This window comes from Heterodontus francisci, chromosome 34, assembly GCF_036365525.1.
Source record: "Heterodontus francisci isolate sHetFra1 chromosome 34, sHetFra1.hap1, whole genome shotgun sequence".
Classification (NCBI taxonomy): Eukaryota; Metazoa; Chordata; class Chondrichthyes; order Heterodontiformes; family Heterodontidae; genus Heterodontus; species Heterodontus francisci.
In genome coordinates, this window is record NC_090404.1 from 36,573,102 (window position 1) to 36,587,218 (window position 14,117).

A 14,117-nucleotide genomic window follows, 5' to 3' on the forward strand; every position below is an offset into this window, starting at 1 on the left:
CAGAGAATTCCATATAGATTCCATTTGTGAGGAGAGATGTTGATCTCACACTCTCCCTGTCTCCTGCTCTCTCTATTTATTTTATTTAGAGATACAGCACTGAAACAGGCCCTTTGGCCCACCGAGTCTGTGCCGACCAACAACCACCCATTTATACTAACCCTGTAGTAACCCCATATTCCCTACCACCTACCTACATGAGGGGCAATTTACAATGGCCAACTTACCTATCAACCTGCAAATCTTTGGCTGTGGGAGGAAACCGGAGCACCCAGCGAAACGCCACGCGGTCACAGGGAGAACTTGCAAACTGCGCACAGGCAGTACCCAGAATCGCTCTCTCTCTCGCTCTCTCCCCCGCTCTCTCGCTCTCTCGCTCTCTCCCCCGCTCTCTCGCTCTCTCGCTCTCTCCCCCGCTCTCTCGCTCTCTCCCCCGCTCTCTCGCTCTCTCCCCCGCTCTCTCCCCTGCTCTCTCGCTCTCTCCTCCGCTCTCTCGCTCTCTCCCCCGCTCTCTCCCCCGCTCTCTCCCCCGCTCTCTCCCCCGCTCTCTCCCCCGCTCTCTCCCCCGCTCTCTCCCCCGCTCTCTCCCCCGCTCTCTCCCCCGCTCTCTGGCTCGCTCTCTCCCCCGCTCTCTGGCTCGCTCTCTCCCCCGCTCTCTCCCCCGCTCTCTCCCCCGCTCTCTCCCCCGCTCTCTCCCCCGCTCTCTCCCCCGCTCTCTCCCCCGCTCTCTCCCCCGCTCCCCCTTTCTCTCGCTCGCTCCCCCTTTCTCTCGCTCGCTCCCCCTTTCTCTCGCTCGCTCCCCCTTTCTCTCGCTCGCTCCCCCTTTCTCTCGCTCGCTCCCCCTTTCTCTCGCTCGCTCCCCCTTTCTCTCGCTCGCTCCCCCTTTCTCTCGCTCGCTCCCCCTTTCTCTCGCTCGCACCCCCTTTCTCTCGCTCGCTCCCCCTTTCTCTCGCTCGCTCCCCCTTTCTCTCGCTCTCTCTCTCGCTCTCTCCCCCGCTCTCTCGCTCTCTCCCCCGCTCTCTCGCTCTCTCCCCCGCTCTCTCCCCCGCTCTCTCCCCCGCTCTCTCCCCCGCTCTCTCCCCCGCTCTCTCCCCCGCTCTCTCCCCCGCTCTCTCCCCCGCTCTCTCCCCCGCTCTCTCCCCCGCTCTCTCCCCCGCTCTCTCCCCCGCTCTCTCCCCCGCTCTCTCCCCCGCTCTCTCCCCCGCTCTCTCCCCCGCTCTCTCGCTCTCTCCCCCGCTCTCTCCCCCGCTCTCTCCCCCGCTCTCTCGCTCTCTCCCCCGCTCTCTCGCTCTCTCCCCCGCTCTCTCGCTCTCTCCCCCGCTCTCTCGCTCTCTCCCCCGCTCTCTCCCTCTCTCCCCCGCTCTCTCCCTCTCTCCCCCGCTCTCTCCCTCTCTCCCCCGCTCTCTCCCTCTCTCCCCCCTCTCTCCCTCTCTCCCTCCCTCTCTCCCTCTCTCCCTCCCCCGCTCTCTCCCTCCCTCTCTCCCTCCCTCTCTCCCTCCCTCTCTCCCCCGCTCTCTCCCTCCCTCTCTCCCTCCCTCTCTCCCTCCCTCTCTCCCTCCCTCTCTCCCTCCCTCTCTCCCTCCCTCTCTCCCTCCCTCTCTCCCCCGCTCTCTCCCCCGCTCTCTCCCCCGCTCTCTCCCCCGCTCTCTCCCCCGCTCTCTCCCCCGCTCTCTCCCCCGCTCTCTCCCCCGCTCTCTCCCCCGCTCTCTCCCCCGCTCTCTCGCCCGCTCTCTCGCCCTCTCCCCCGCCCTCTCCCCCGTTCTCTCGCCCTCTCCCCCGTTCTCTCGCCCTCTCCCCCGTTCTCTCGCCCTCTCCCCCGTTCTCTCGCCCTCTCCCCCGTTCTCTCGCCCTCTCCCCCGTTCTCTCGCCCTCTCCCCCGTTCTCTCGCCCTCTCCCCCGTTCTCTCGCCCTCTCCCCCGTTCTCTCGCCCTCTCCCCCGTTCTCTCGCCCTCTCCCCCGTTCTCTCGCCCTCTCCCCCGTTCTCTCGCCCTCTCCCCCGTTCTCTCGCCCTCTCCCCCGTTCTCTCGCCCTCTCCCCCGTTCTCTCGCCCTCTCCCCCGTTCTCTCGCCCTCTCCCCCGTTCTCTCGCCCTCTCCCCCGTTCTCTCGCCCTCTCCCCCGCCCTCTCCCCCGCCCTCTCCCCCGCCCTCTCCCCCGCCCTCTCCCCCGCCCTCTCCCCCGCCCTCTCCCCCGCCCTCTCCCCCGCCCTCTCCCCCGCTCTCTCCCCCGCTCTCTCGCCCTCTCCCCCGCTCTCTCCCCCGCTCTCTCCCCCGCTCTTTCCCCCGCTCTCTCACTCTCCCCCCTGCTTTCTCGCTCTCTCTGTCTCTCTGCCTGCCTCTGTCGGCCTCTGTCTCTCTGCTCCGCTCCCAGGGCCCGGTCATCCCGGCAGCCTGCTCCCGGGGCCCGGTCACCCAGCAGCCTGCTCCCGGGGCCCGGTCACCACGGCAGCCTGCTCCCAGGGCCCGGTCACCACGGCAGCCTGCTCCCGGGGCCCGGTCACCCCGGCGCCCTGCTCCCGGGGCCCGGTCACCATGGCAGCCTGCTCCCGGGGCACGGTTACCACTGCACCTTGCTGCTGGGCCTGCACCTCATCAGATGGTGATGAAGAGCCTGAGGCCCAGGCCGCGTCTGTACGCAGGCAGAGCCAGTGCTTGGCCTGGGTCCTGAGCTCACGGCCGGGAAGGCTGCACTGGATATGGAGTTTGGGCGGGAAGCGCCGGCAGAGAAGCAGCCCAGCCCGGGCACCGCCATCTTAGTAAAGGAGCCAAAATATCAGGTACTGAAGCTTGTCTGTCATCTTGGTAAAGGAGGACATGTGCAGTGAGGCGTCTCCGCCATGTTGGTAAAGGAGCTGTAATCATTGTCAGTCACTGAATGTTTTGGCAGGTCCGATGGATACTATTGGCAGGCTGGATTCTGGCCCATGGGCTGGATGTTCTGGAGTGTCGAACTCGGAGATGTAGAGTAAAGGTTAGAGCCAGACCTTTCAGGAGTGAAGTTAGGAAACATTTCTACACACAAAAGGTGGTACAAATTTGAAACTCTCTTCCACAAACAGCAGTTGATGCGAGATCAATGTTCATGTTAAATCTGACATTGATAGATCTTTGTTAACCAAAGGTATTAATGGAAATGGGACAAAGTCGGGAAGATAGAGTTAGATCACAGATCAGCCATGATCTCATTGCCTGGTGGAACAGGCTCGAGGGTCTAAATGGCCAACTCCTAGAATCATAGAAACTTACAGCACAGAAGGAGGCCATTTAACCCTTTGTGCTTGTGCTGGTCCTTTGAAAGAGCAGTTGTGTTTAGTCCCACACACCCACTTGGTGTTTGTAAGCCTGTAAGTCCCTCATTCTCAAATACCTGTCAACTCCCTTTTAAAATGACTGATAGAATCAGGTTCAACCACCTTTTACAGGTGGGGCGTTCCAGATCCCGACAACTCTCTGTTACAGAAACTGCGGAACTCAATGTTGAGTCCGGAAGGTTGTAAAGTCCTGTTCCTCGAGCTCCCATTGGAACAGGGCAGGAGGCCGAGGACAGAGAGATCAGAGTGGGACGGAGAATTAAAATGGGAAGTGACTGGAAACTCAGGAACATGCTTGCAGACTGAATGGAGATGGTTCTCAAAGTGATCACCCTATCTGTGTTTGCTCTTCCCAATGTAGAACAGATCTCATTGTGAGCAGTGAATATAATATACAAAATTGCCAAAAGTACAAGTAAATCACTGTTTGGTTTCATCCCACAAAACCCTGCGAATAGCCCAAAGGGATTTGAAGAGTAAAAGTTACAAAGTTACAAAGACGAGAGTGGTCCTAAAGGAAGAGTGCTAAATTGGGGGAAGGCCAACTATACCAAAATTCGGCAGGAGCTGGGGAATGTAGATTGGGAGCAGCTGTTTGAAGGTAAATCCACTTTTGATATGTGGGAGGCTTTTAAAGAGAGGTTGATTAGCGTGCAGGAGAGACATGTTCCTGTGAAAATGAGGGGTCGAAATGGCAAGATTAGGGAACCATGGATGACAGGTGAAATTGTGAGACTCGCTAAGAGGAAAAAGGAAGCACACATAAGGTCTAGGCGGCTGAAGAAAGACGAAGCTTTGAAAGAGTATCGGGATTGTAGGCGCAATCTGAAACGAGGAATTAAGAGGGCTAAAAGGGGTCATGAAATATCTTTCGCAAACAGGGTAAAGGAAAATCCCAAAGCCTTTTATTCATATATAAGGAGCAAGAGGGTAACTAGAGAAAGGATTGGCCCACTCAAGGACAAAGGAGGAAAGTTATGCGTGGAGTCAGAGAAAATGGGTGAGATTCTAAACGAGTACTTTGCATCGGTATTCACCGAGGAGAGGGACATGACGGATGTTGAGGTTAGGGACAGATGTTTGATTACTCTAGGTCAAGTCGGCATAAGGAGGGAGGAAGTGTTGGGTATTCTAAAAGGCATTAAGGTGTCCAAGTCCCCAGGTCCGGATGGGATCTATCCCAGGTTACTGTGGGAAGCGAGAGAGGAAATAGTTGGGGCCTTAACAGATATATTTGCAACATCCTTAAACACGGGTGAGGTCCCGGAGGACTGGAGAATTGCTCATGTTGTCCCCTTGTTTAAGAAGGGTAGCAGGGAAAATCCAGGTAATTATAGACCGGTGAGCTTGACGTCAGTGGTAGGGAAGCTGCTGGAGAAGATACTGAGGGATTTGTGGTTTTGTGCAGGGAAGGTCATGTCTTACCAACTTAATAGAATTCTTTGAGGAAGTGACAAAGTTGATTGATGAGGGAAGGGCTGTAGATGTCATATACATGGACTTCAGTAAGGCGTTTGATAAGGTTCCCCATGGTCGGCTGATGGAGAAAGTGAAGGCGCATGGGGTCCAAGGTGTACTAGCTAGATGGATAAAGAACTGGCTGGGCAACAGGAGACAGAGAGTAGCAGTGGAAGGGAGTTTCTCAAAATGGAGACGTGTGACCAGTGGTGTTCCACAGGGATCCGTGCTGGGACCACTGTTGTTTGTGATATACATAAATGATTTGGAGGAAAGTATAGGTGGTCTGATTAGCAAGTTTGCAGACGACACTAAGATTGGTGGAGCAGCAGATACTGAAGGGGACTGTCAGAGAATACAGCAGAATATAGATAGACTGGAGAGTTGGGCAGAGAAATGGCAGATGGAGTTCAATCAGGGCAAATGCGAGGTGTTGCATTTTGGAAGATCCAATTCAAGAGTGAACTATACAGTGAATGGAAAAGTCCTGGGGAAAATTGATGTACAGAGAGATTTGGGTGTTCAGGTCCATTGTTCCCTGAAGGTGGCAACGCAGGTCAATAGAGTGGTCAAGAAGGCAGACAGCATGCTTTCCTTCTTCGGACGGGGTATTGGGTACAAGAGTTGGCAGGTCATGTTCCAGTTGTATAGGACTTTGGTTCGGCCACATTTGGAATACTGCGTGCAGTTCTGGTCGCCACATTACCAAAAGGATGTGGATGCTTTGGAGAGGGTGCAGAGGAGGTTCACCAGGATGTTGCCTGGCATGGAGGGTGCTAGCTATGAAGAGAGGTTGAGTAGATTAGGATTATTTTCATTAGAAAGACGGAGGTTGAGGGGGGACCTGATTGAGGTGGACAAAATCATGAGAGGGATAGACAGGGTGGATAGCAAGAAGCTTTTTCCCAGACTGGGGGATTCTATTACAAGGGGACACGAGTTCAAAGTGAAAGGGGAAAAGTTTAGGGGGGATATGCGTGGAAAGTTCTTTACGCAGAGGGTGGTGGGTGCCTGGAACGCATTACCAGCGGAGGTGGTAGATGCGGGCACGATAGCGTCTTTTAAGATGTATCTAGACAGATACATGAATGGGCTGGAAGTCAAGAGATACAGACCCTTAGAAAATAGGCGACAGGTTCAGATAGAGGATTTGGATCGGCGTAGGCTTGGAGGGCCGAAGGGCCTGTCCCTGTGCTGTAATTTTCTTTGTTCTTTGTTCAAACCAATTGCTGGAATATTAAACTCCACCCCAGCTATAAAGAATATTAACACAGCAGATATAAACCCCACTGTCAGAATGAATATGGTTCAGTCCTGGATGTGATTAACAGCAGCAATAATTACAGAATGCAACAGCTACAGTCACTTGTGAACTCACTGGTGTCTCAGCATTTTGGATATCGATTAAATTCCTTCCAACAGATGGAGCAGGTGAACGGCCTCTCATTATAATATTATAATATAATACTATCTTTAATATCATCTAATAAGATATTCTTTCTTACAGTTCAGTGGGATGTAAACAGTGACCCCAGCACCTTCAGGAGGGATGGTGTGAAAGCCCCTGTGTGCAGAGTGAGCATCAAATCAATGTGTGTAAATCCTCTCCTAATCCCCTGTAAAAGGAGGTAATAAAAGTCATCACTGTCAGTACAGGATAGAAATTCAGAACAGACAATTCGAGATCCTATGGAACATTTTATTCCTCTCGTTTCCCCAAAGCTGTAAATCGCAGTCCCACACACTCTTCCTCCTCCCTGTGCTGAAATCCAAACCCATGACACCATCTGCACCATTTCTTTCCTCCTCTGCCAGTTTTCTCCCTCCCTCTACTGTGGCTGGGTTCAGTTCTCCAGCCCCTGTGTGCAGATTGAGAATAAAATTAATGAGTCAATGATTTTCTCTCCTGGTCACCGGGACCCACTCTCTGTTCTGGTCCCACAAATTACCAGATTCATTCAGCTCAATTTCACAACTTGTCTTTGTGTTTTTGTGGGTTCTCTCTCACTCCCTTTTTCCTGTTGTAACTTCATGTTACAGGGTATTAGAAAGGGAGGATTTGCGGCAGGAAAATCAAACCACCTCAAGATGTGACAGTCACTCGATTCATCAGGATCTGAATATCATCGGCCTTTGATCATGGAAGCAAAAAGTGTGGAGAAACCGTACACGTGTTCTGTGTGTGGACGAGGCTTCAGCCGATCAGCTGGCCTGTCGGTACACAAGTGTAGTCAGACTGGGGAGAAGCTGTGGAAATGTGGGGACCGTGAGAAAGAATTAAATTACACGTCTGAGCTGGAAACTCATCGACACAGTCAAACTGAGGAGAGGCCGTTCATCTGCACTGAGTGTGGGAAGGGATTTACTCAGTCATCCTCCCTACTCGCACACCAACGAGTTCACACTGGGGAGAGGCCATTCACCTGCACTGAGTGTGGGAAGGGATTCACTCAGTCATCCTTCCTACTCGTACACCAACGAGTTCACACTGGGGAGAGGCCATTCACCTGCACTGAGTGTGGGAAGGGATTCACTCAGTCATCCTCCCTACTTGCACACCAGCGAATTCACACTGGGGAGAGGCCATTCACCTGCACTGAGTGTGGGAAGGGATACATTAATTTATGCGCCCTACTCGCACACCAACGAGTTCACACTGGGGAGAGGCCATTCACCTGCACTGAGTGTGGGAAGGGATTCACTCAGTTATCCTCCCTACACGCACACCAACGAGTTCACACTGGGGAGAGGCCGTTCACCTGCTCTGAGTGTGGGAAGAGATTCTCTCAGTCATGGAACCTGTTGACACACCAGCGAATTCACACTGGGGAGAGGCCATTCACCTGCTCTCATTGTGGGAAGGGATTCACTACTACATCCAAGCTGGTGAAACACAAGCGAGTTCACACTGGTGAGAGGCCATTCACCTGCTCTGAGTGTGGGAAGGGATTTGCTGATTCAACTACTCGGCTGATACACCAGCGAGTTCACACTGGGGAGCGGCCATTCACCTGCTCCGTATGTGGGAAGAGATTTACTCAGTCATCCCACCTGGTGTCGCACCAGTTCATTCACATTGGGGAGAGGTCATTCATCTGCTCCGTGTGTAGGAAGGGATTCACTCAGCCATCCTATCTGCTGAGACACCAGCGAGTTCACAGATAATTACAGGGGTTGGATTCTGCTGTTGCTGCTGTTAATCATATCCAGACTGAACCATGTTCATTCTGACAGTTCGGGTTTATTTCTGATGTCAGTTGCTCCTCTTGGACTGAGCGTCTGCCCCACAGCATCTCTCATTCATGTGTGAATAGACCATCATGTCTTCAAACCTCATTTTCAATTTAAATCCACTCAGAAAATGGACTGAACAAAAGATGAACAATAAACAGATCACAGGCCAATCCTGTAACTCTATATTGACAGGAGAAAGTCTGTTCTTTAGCTCAAGAATGAGGCTGTTTAAGCTCTGTGTGTTTCTAAGCACTCGTAGACTGGAATTGTTGGATAGACAGGCTGTTCACAACTGTTAACATGTCAGATAGTGAAGGAATTGCTCTTCACCCAGATCATGGCTGATCTTCTCAACTCCACTTGCCCGCACTATCCCCATATCCCTTAATTCCCTTTGTACCCAAAAATCTATCAATCTCTGTCTTAAATATACTCAATGACTGAGCATCCACTGCTCCCTGGGGAAGAGAATTCCAAAGATTCACAACCCTTTCAGTGAAGAAATTTCTCTTCATTTCAGTCCTAAATGTCTTATCCCTTATCCTGAGACAGTGACCTGGTGTTCTCGATTGCCCAGACAGGGGAAATATTTTCTCAGCATCGACCCTGCCAAGTCCCTTAAGGATTGATGTTTCAGTCAGATCACATCTCCTTCTAAACCTCAGGGAATATAGGTCTAATCTACTCAATCTCTCCTCATAGGAGGAGATGGAGCAGAGTGGTTCTGTTACTGAACTAGTAATCCAGAGGCCTGGACTAATGATGCTGAGACATGAATTCAAATCCCACCACTGCAATTAAAAAGCGAGGATCAATATTGGTGACCATGAAACTACGGATTGTCCTAAAAATCCACCTAAAAATCCAAAATTCAGGGAAGGAAATCTGCTGTCCTTACCCGATCTGGTCTGACTCCAGACCCACAGAAATGTGGTTGACTCTGAACTACACGATGAAATGGCTGAGCGAGACACTCAGTTATATTCAAGGAAGTAGCTCACCACCACCTTCTCAGGGGCAATTAGGGATAGGCAATAAATGCTGGCCATTTCAGTAACACCCACAGACCATGAATAAATACAACAGTCCCAGGAACCAGACTAGTGAACCTTCATTGCATTCCCTCAATGGTGGTATGTCATTCCTTAGCAAGGAGACCAAAATTGCACACATTGCTCCAGGTGGGGCCTCACCAATGTCCTGTATAATTGTCGTAAGACTTCTTTACTCTTCTACCCCAATCCCTTTGTAACGAAAGCTAACATACTATTTGCTTTCCTAATTACTCGCTTTCCCTCGATGTTAGCTTCCTGTGATTCATATACAAGGACACTGTTACATGTGCTTTGCTTTTAACAAAGGAAAAAACTTGGAGTTCTGTGTTTTGCAAGACTGAGAAAATTGAATGCTGAACTGAGTGGGGCACAGTCTCCAAGGCAACTTGTTTCCAAGCAACAACAGCAAGGAAAATGATAGGTCACGTGACATTGTTAAGAGTTCAATTTCACTTTGCTTTGTGAAAGATCAGTGCTGGGCAGGCAGGAGGCAGAACAAACTGGCTGGGACTTGTGTTTTTTGGCAGACTCGAAAAAGACCTCTCCCTGAAAAGAAGGCATCTCTTGGAGAACAAAATTCCACATTTGAGTTGTGTCTGTGTTCTGCCTGGAGAGGAAAAGACCCAGAGAAAGCGGAGTTGCTGCTGTCTGTGGAGAAAGGCTCCTTTGCTGAGAGGAAGCCCTGCATTGTTAAAGGTAGCAAATTCCTATTGCTTCTGAAAAATCTCTGTCTCAAGAGTGATTCCTGTTACTCATGTGCTTTTTGGGAGATCCTGAAATCTCAAGAAAGCTACTATTGCTGGACTGCAACTTTAAAATTTAAGTAGACCTTTTGCTGAAAGATCTGTGTGACGCCTGCTGGAGACAAATTGCCTTGACCGTCTCCTCATCACAGACTGCTCAACAAACGTGCCTGGAGAGACTTTGAGTGGCTTCTGACTTTTCAACTCTGGGCCACCTCACCAATTTCGAAATATCCTACCAGACCACCAACAATTTTATTATTCTGAAGAAACAGTTGAACACCAAAAACTCTTTCTCCCCAGTTAACTGGTTTTTGAATATATGTGTGTGTGCATGAGGCTTGGGAAGAATAAGAAGTTTTTTTAAATATATATATGCATTGATTCATCCCATTATTGTCTAAGATTTAGTTTATTAATTAAATAGTTAATTTTGTTGTTTGAAGAAATCTGGTTTTGTGTGCTTTATTCTGGGGGATAAATAAAGTGTTTAATTTGGCTAATTTCTAGTAGATGGGAAACTTTACTAATACGCTGTGACCTGTGAAGCAGTGGGACTGAATTAACAGTGCATTACTCCCACCTTGGTCGTAACAACACCTCGGTCCCTCTGAATGCAAACATTTCTCAGTTTCTCAACATACATTTTAAAAATTGTTTTTTAAAAAATTTTCTTATCAAAGTGGATAACTTCACATTTCACTGTATTGTAATCCATTTACCATGTTTTTACCCACTCACCCACCCAACCTGTCTGTATCCCTCTGAAGCCTCTTTCTGTCTTCCTCATTTCTTGCTTTCCCACCTAACTTTGTATCATCAGCAAACCTGCATACATTACACTCAATCCCTTCATCTGAGTCATTTCTATCAATTGTAAATAGCTGAAGCCCAAGCTACTTTCCCCTACTAGTTACAGCTTGCCAACTTGAAAATGACCCATTTATTCCTGCTGCCTGCTTTCTGTCCATTAATCAATCTCAATCCATGCTAATAGATTAACTCAATCCCATGAGTCCTAACTGCGTAATAACCTCTGGTGTGGCACCTTATCAAATGCTTCTTGCTTCTTAAAAATCCAAATAAACTACTGCTTCCCCCTTATTCACCTTACTAGTTACATCCTCAAGAAACTACAACAGATTTGTTAAACGTGATTTCTCTTTCACAAGTCCATGTTGTCTCTTTTTAATCATATTATGATTTTCTGAGTGTCCTGTTACCATTTCCCCGAATAATACATTCTAACATTTTGCCTACAACTGATGTGAGGCTAATTGGTTGATAGTTCCCCATTTTCTCTCTTTCTGCTTTCTTGAATAGCAAGGTTATGTTTGCTACCTTTCAATCCTTGGGAACTGCTCTTGAATCTATGGAATTCTGGAAGAGCAAAACCAATGCATCCACTATTTCTGCAGCTACCTCTTTTAAAATCTGAGGATGAAAGTTGTCAGGTCCAGGGGATTTGTTGCCACTTAGTCCCTTTAATTTTTCCATTCCTATTTCTTTACTTATACTGATTTCTTTCAGTTCCTCATTCTCACTAGACACTTGGTTTCCTATTTCTGGAATATTTTTGTGTTTTCTACTATGAAGACAGATACAAATCATTTGTTTAATGTCTCTGCCATTTCCCTATTCCCCATTTTAATTTCAACTGTCTCTCTCCAATGGGCCCTCATTTCCTTTCTCTAATCTCTTCCTATTTCTATAGGTATAGAAACATTTACAATCTGTTTTTATGTCTCTTGTTAATCTGCACTCAGATTTTTTTTTCCTTATTAATTTCTTGATCCTGCTTTGCTGAATTCTAAAATCCATCCAATCCTCACGCATACCACTTTTTTGGGGATCATTATAAGTCTCTTCCTTCAATCTAATACTACCTCTAACACCTCTTGTTCGCCATGGTTGGACCACTTTTTCTATGGGATTTCTGTGACTTAACGGATTGTACATTTGTTACAAATTATGTATTAATTCTTAAAATGCAAGCCATTGCTTATCTACCATCATATCTTTTGATGTAGTGTCCCAATCTACTTTAGCCAACTCGCCCCTCATCCTGCAAAGTTTGCTTTGTTTCGACGTAAGACCCCAGTATTGTCCCAAACTAAATTACTTTAAAACTCAATATAAAATTCGACCATATAATGGTTACACTTCCCTCGAGGCCTCTTTACTACAAGGTTATTAATGAACCCTTTCTCAACTCATTATTTCATGAAAGTGATGTATTTGAGTCTGAATTCAGCCTTATGTCATCTCCCAGTGGACTTATACTGTCCTGTTAGTGCTGGGTCAGGCCTTGTCCAGCTCAAACAGCCCAGATAACAGGAGCCAACGAGCCTTATTTCACTCCTCAGGGTGGTTTGTTTCTTGAGGTTCAGATTATCATTAAAATAACAACACACACTGTGTCCACCCATCGTTCTCCCAGACGCACCGTCACCTCACAGTCAGGATCATGTGTCTATGAAGGGGAGATTGTTGTCCTGTCTAGACCACCCTGAAAACCCTTGCTCCATAATGGTCAGGAGTAGATGGTCTCGGTATTATGAGAGGAGCCTCAGGGAATCAGTCCCAGTGATCCTGTAAAACAGAGGAACACATGAGTGGGAGGAGGCCATTCAGCCCCTCGAGCCTGTTCCTCTATTCAGTTATATCATGACTGATCCATATCACAACTACCTTTACCCGTGTTGATTACATATCCCTGTAAACTTACCCAATAAAAATATGTCACTCTCAAGTTTTGACATTTTCCTTTTCTCCCCATCCATAGCAGCTTTTTGGGGGAACAGTGTTCCAGATTTCACTATCCTTTGTGTGAAGAAGTGCTCCCTGACAGCACCCCTGAATGGCCCAGCTCTAATTTTAATGTTGTGTCATCTTATTCTGCATTCCACCAACAGAGGAAATCATTTTTCTTTATCGACCCTCTTAAAACCTATAATCTTCTTTATTACATGAATTACATCACCCCTTAATCTTCATACACAATGAAATACAAGCCCAGTCTATATGACCTGTCCTCACAATTTAACCCTTTTAGTCCTGATATCATTCTGGTGAATGTGCAGTGTACCTCCTGCACAGCTGATATATCCTTCCTGGGATGTGCTGCCCAGAACTGAACACCTCACACGTTTTGTCTTTCATCGCACCATTAACATACCGTTTGCCTTTGTTCCATGAACTTCTGGTCAGTTATTCTCTGTGACCTTGTCCAGAAAAACACATCTTTTGTTATCTCTTGCACCATCCCCGTTTTACTAGCTTAAAACCTTTTACATTTCTAACATTTGTCAGTTCTGATGAGAGGTCAGTGACCTGAAACATTAACTCTGCTTCTCTCTCCACAGATGCTGCCAGACCTGCTGAGTATTTCCAGCATTTCTTGTTTTTATTTCAGATTTCCAGCATCTGCAGTATTTTGCTTTTATTTACCTCACTTCAGATGATGTGTAACCAGAGTTGCATATAACTGCAGCATTACTTCCACCCTTCAGATAAAGGCGGACAATCCATTAGACATTTTAATTCCCTTTTCTCTCAGTCCAGTAGTTTTTAGTGATTTCTGTGCATGAAACCCTAAATCTCTCTGTCCCTTCACAGTTCCTAACTTTTAATTATTTAGAAAATATTCTGATTCATCTTCCTTAGATCTAAGTTACCAGAATGGTTCCAGGGAGGGAGATTTTAGTTACAAGGTGAGGTTGTAAAAGCTGGGGTTGTTCTCTTTCGCACAAAGGAGATTGCGGGGAGATTTAATCAAAGTGTAAAAGATTATGACAGGCATGGATAAGTTAGACAAGAAAAACTGTTCCCATTAACTAATGGTACAAGGATTAGTGGACACAGATTGAAAGTTTTGGGCCAGAGATGCAGAGGGAATATAAGGAAGCACTTTTTTACACAGTGGGTAGTAATGATCTGGAACTCGCTGCCCATGAGGGTGGTGGAAGCAGAGACAATCACTGATTTCAAGAGGAAATTGGATGGTCACTTGAAGGAAATAAACTTGCAGGACTACAGGGGTCAAGCAGGGGAGTAGGACTGACTGGATTACTGTGTGGAGAACTGTCTGGGACTTGATGGGTTGAATGGTCTCCTCTGTTCCATACATGACTCTAATGTTAATGACCTCACACTTCCCCACATTGACCTCCTGCTGTCACTGTTTTCTCCACTCACTAAATCTATCAATGTCTCTGTAATGTTTTGTTCCCTTCCACAATACTCAATATGTCACTTAACTCAGTCTGTGGGTTGAGTAAGGAAAGCCAGCACGGATTTGTTAAGGGAAAATCATGTTC

At 48.1% G+C, this 14,117-nt stretch overlaps 1 protein-coding gene across 1 annotated transcript; it reads left to right on the top strand.

The window, feature by feature from the left end:
• Positions 1 to 7,097: 7,097 nt before the first annotated feature.
• On the top strand, positions 7,098 to 7,931 carry LOC137348824 (gastrula zinc finger protein XlCGF57.1-like; the record flags this gene model as incomplete). Its single annotated transcript, XM_068014063.1, has 1 exon — positions 7,098 to 7,931. A coding segment is annotated over one exon (834 nt), but the record flags the coding sequence as incomplete, so codon positions are not given.
• Between the last annotated feature and the right edge of the window lie 6,186 nt (positions 7,932 to 14,117).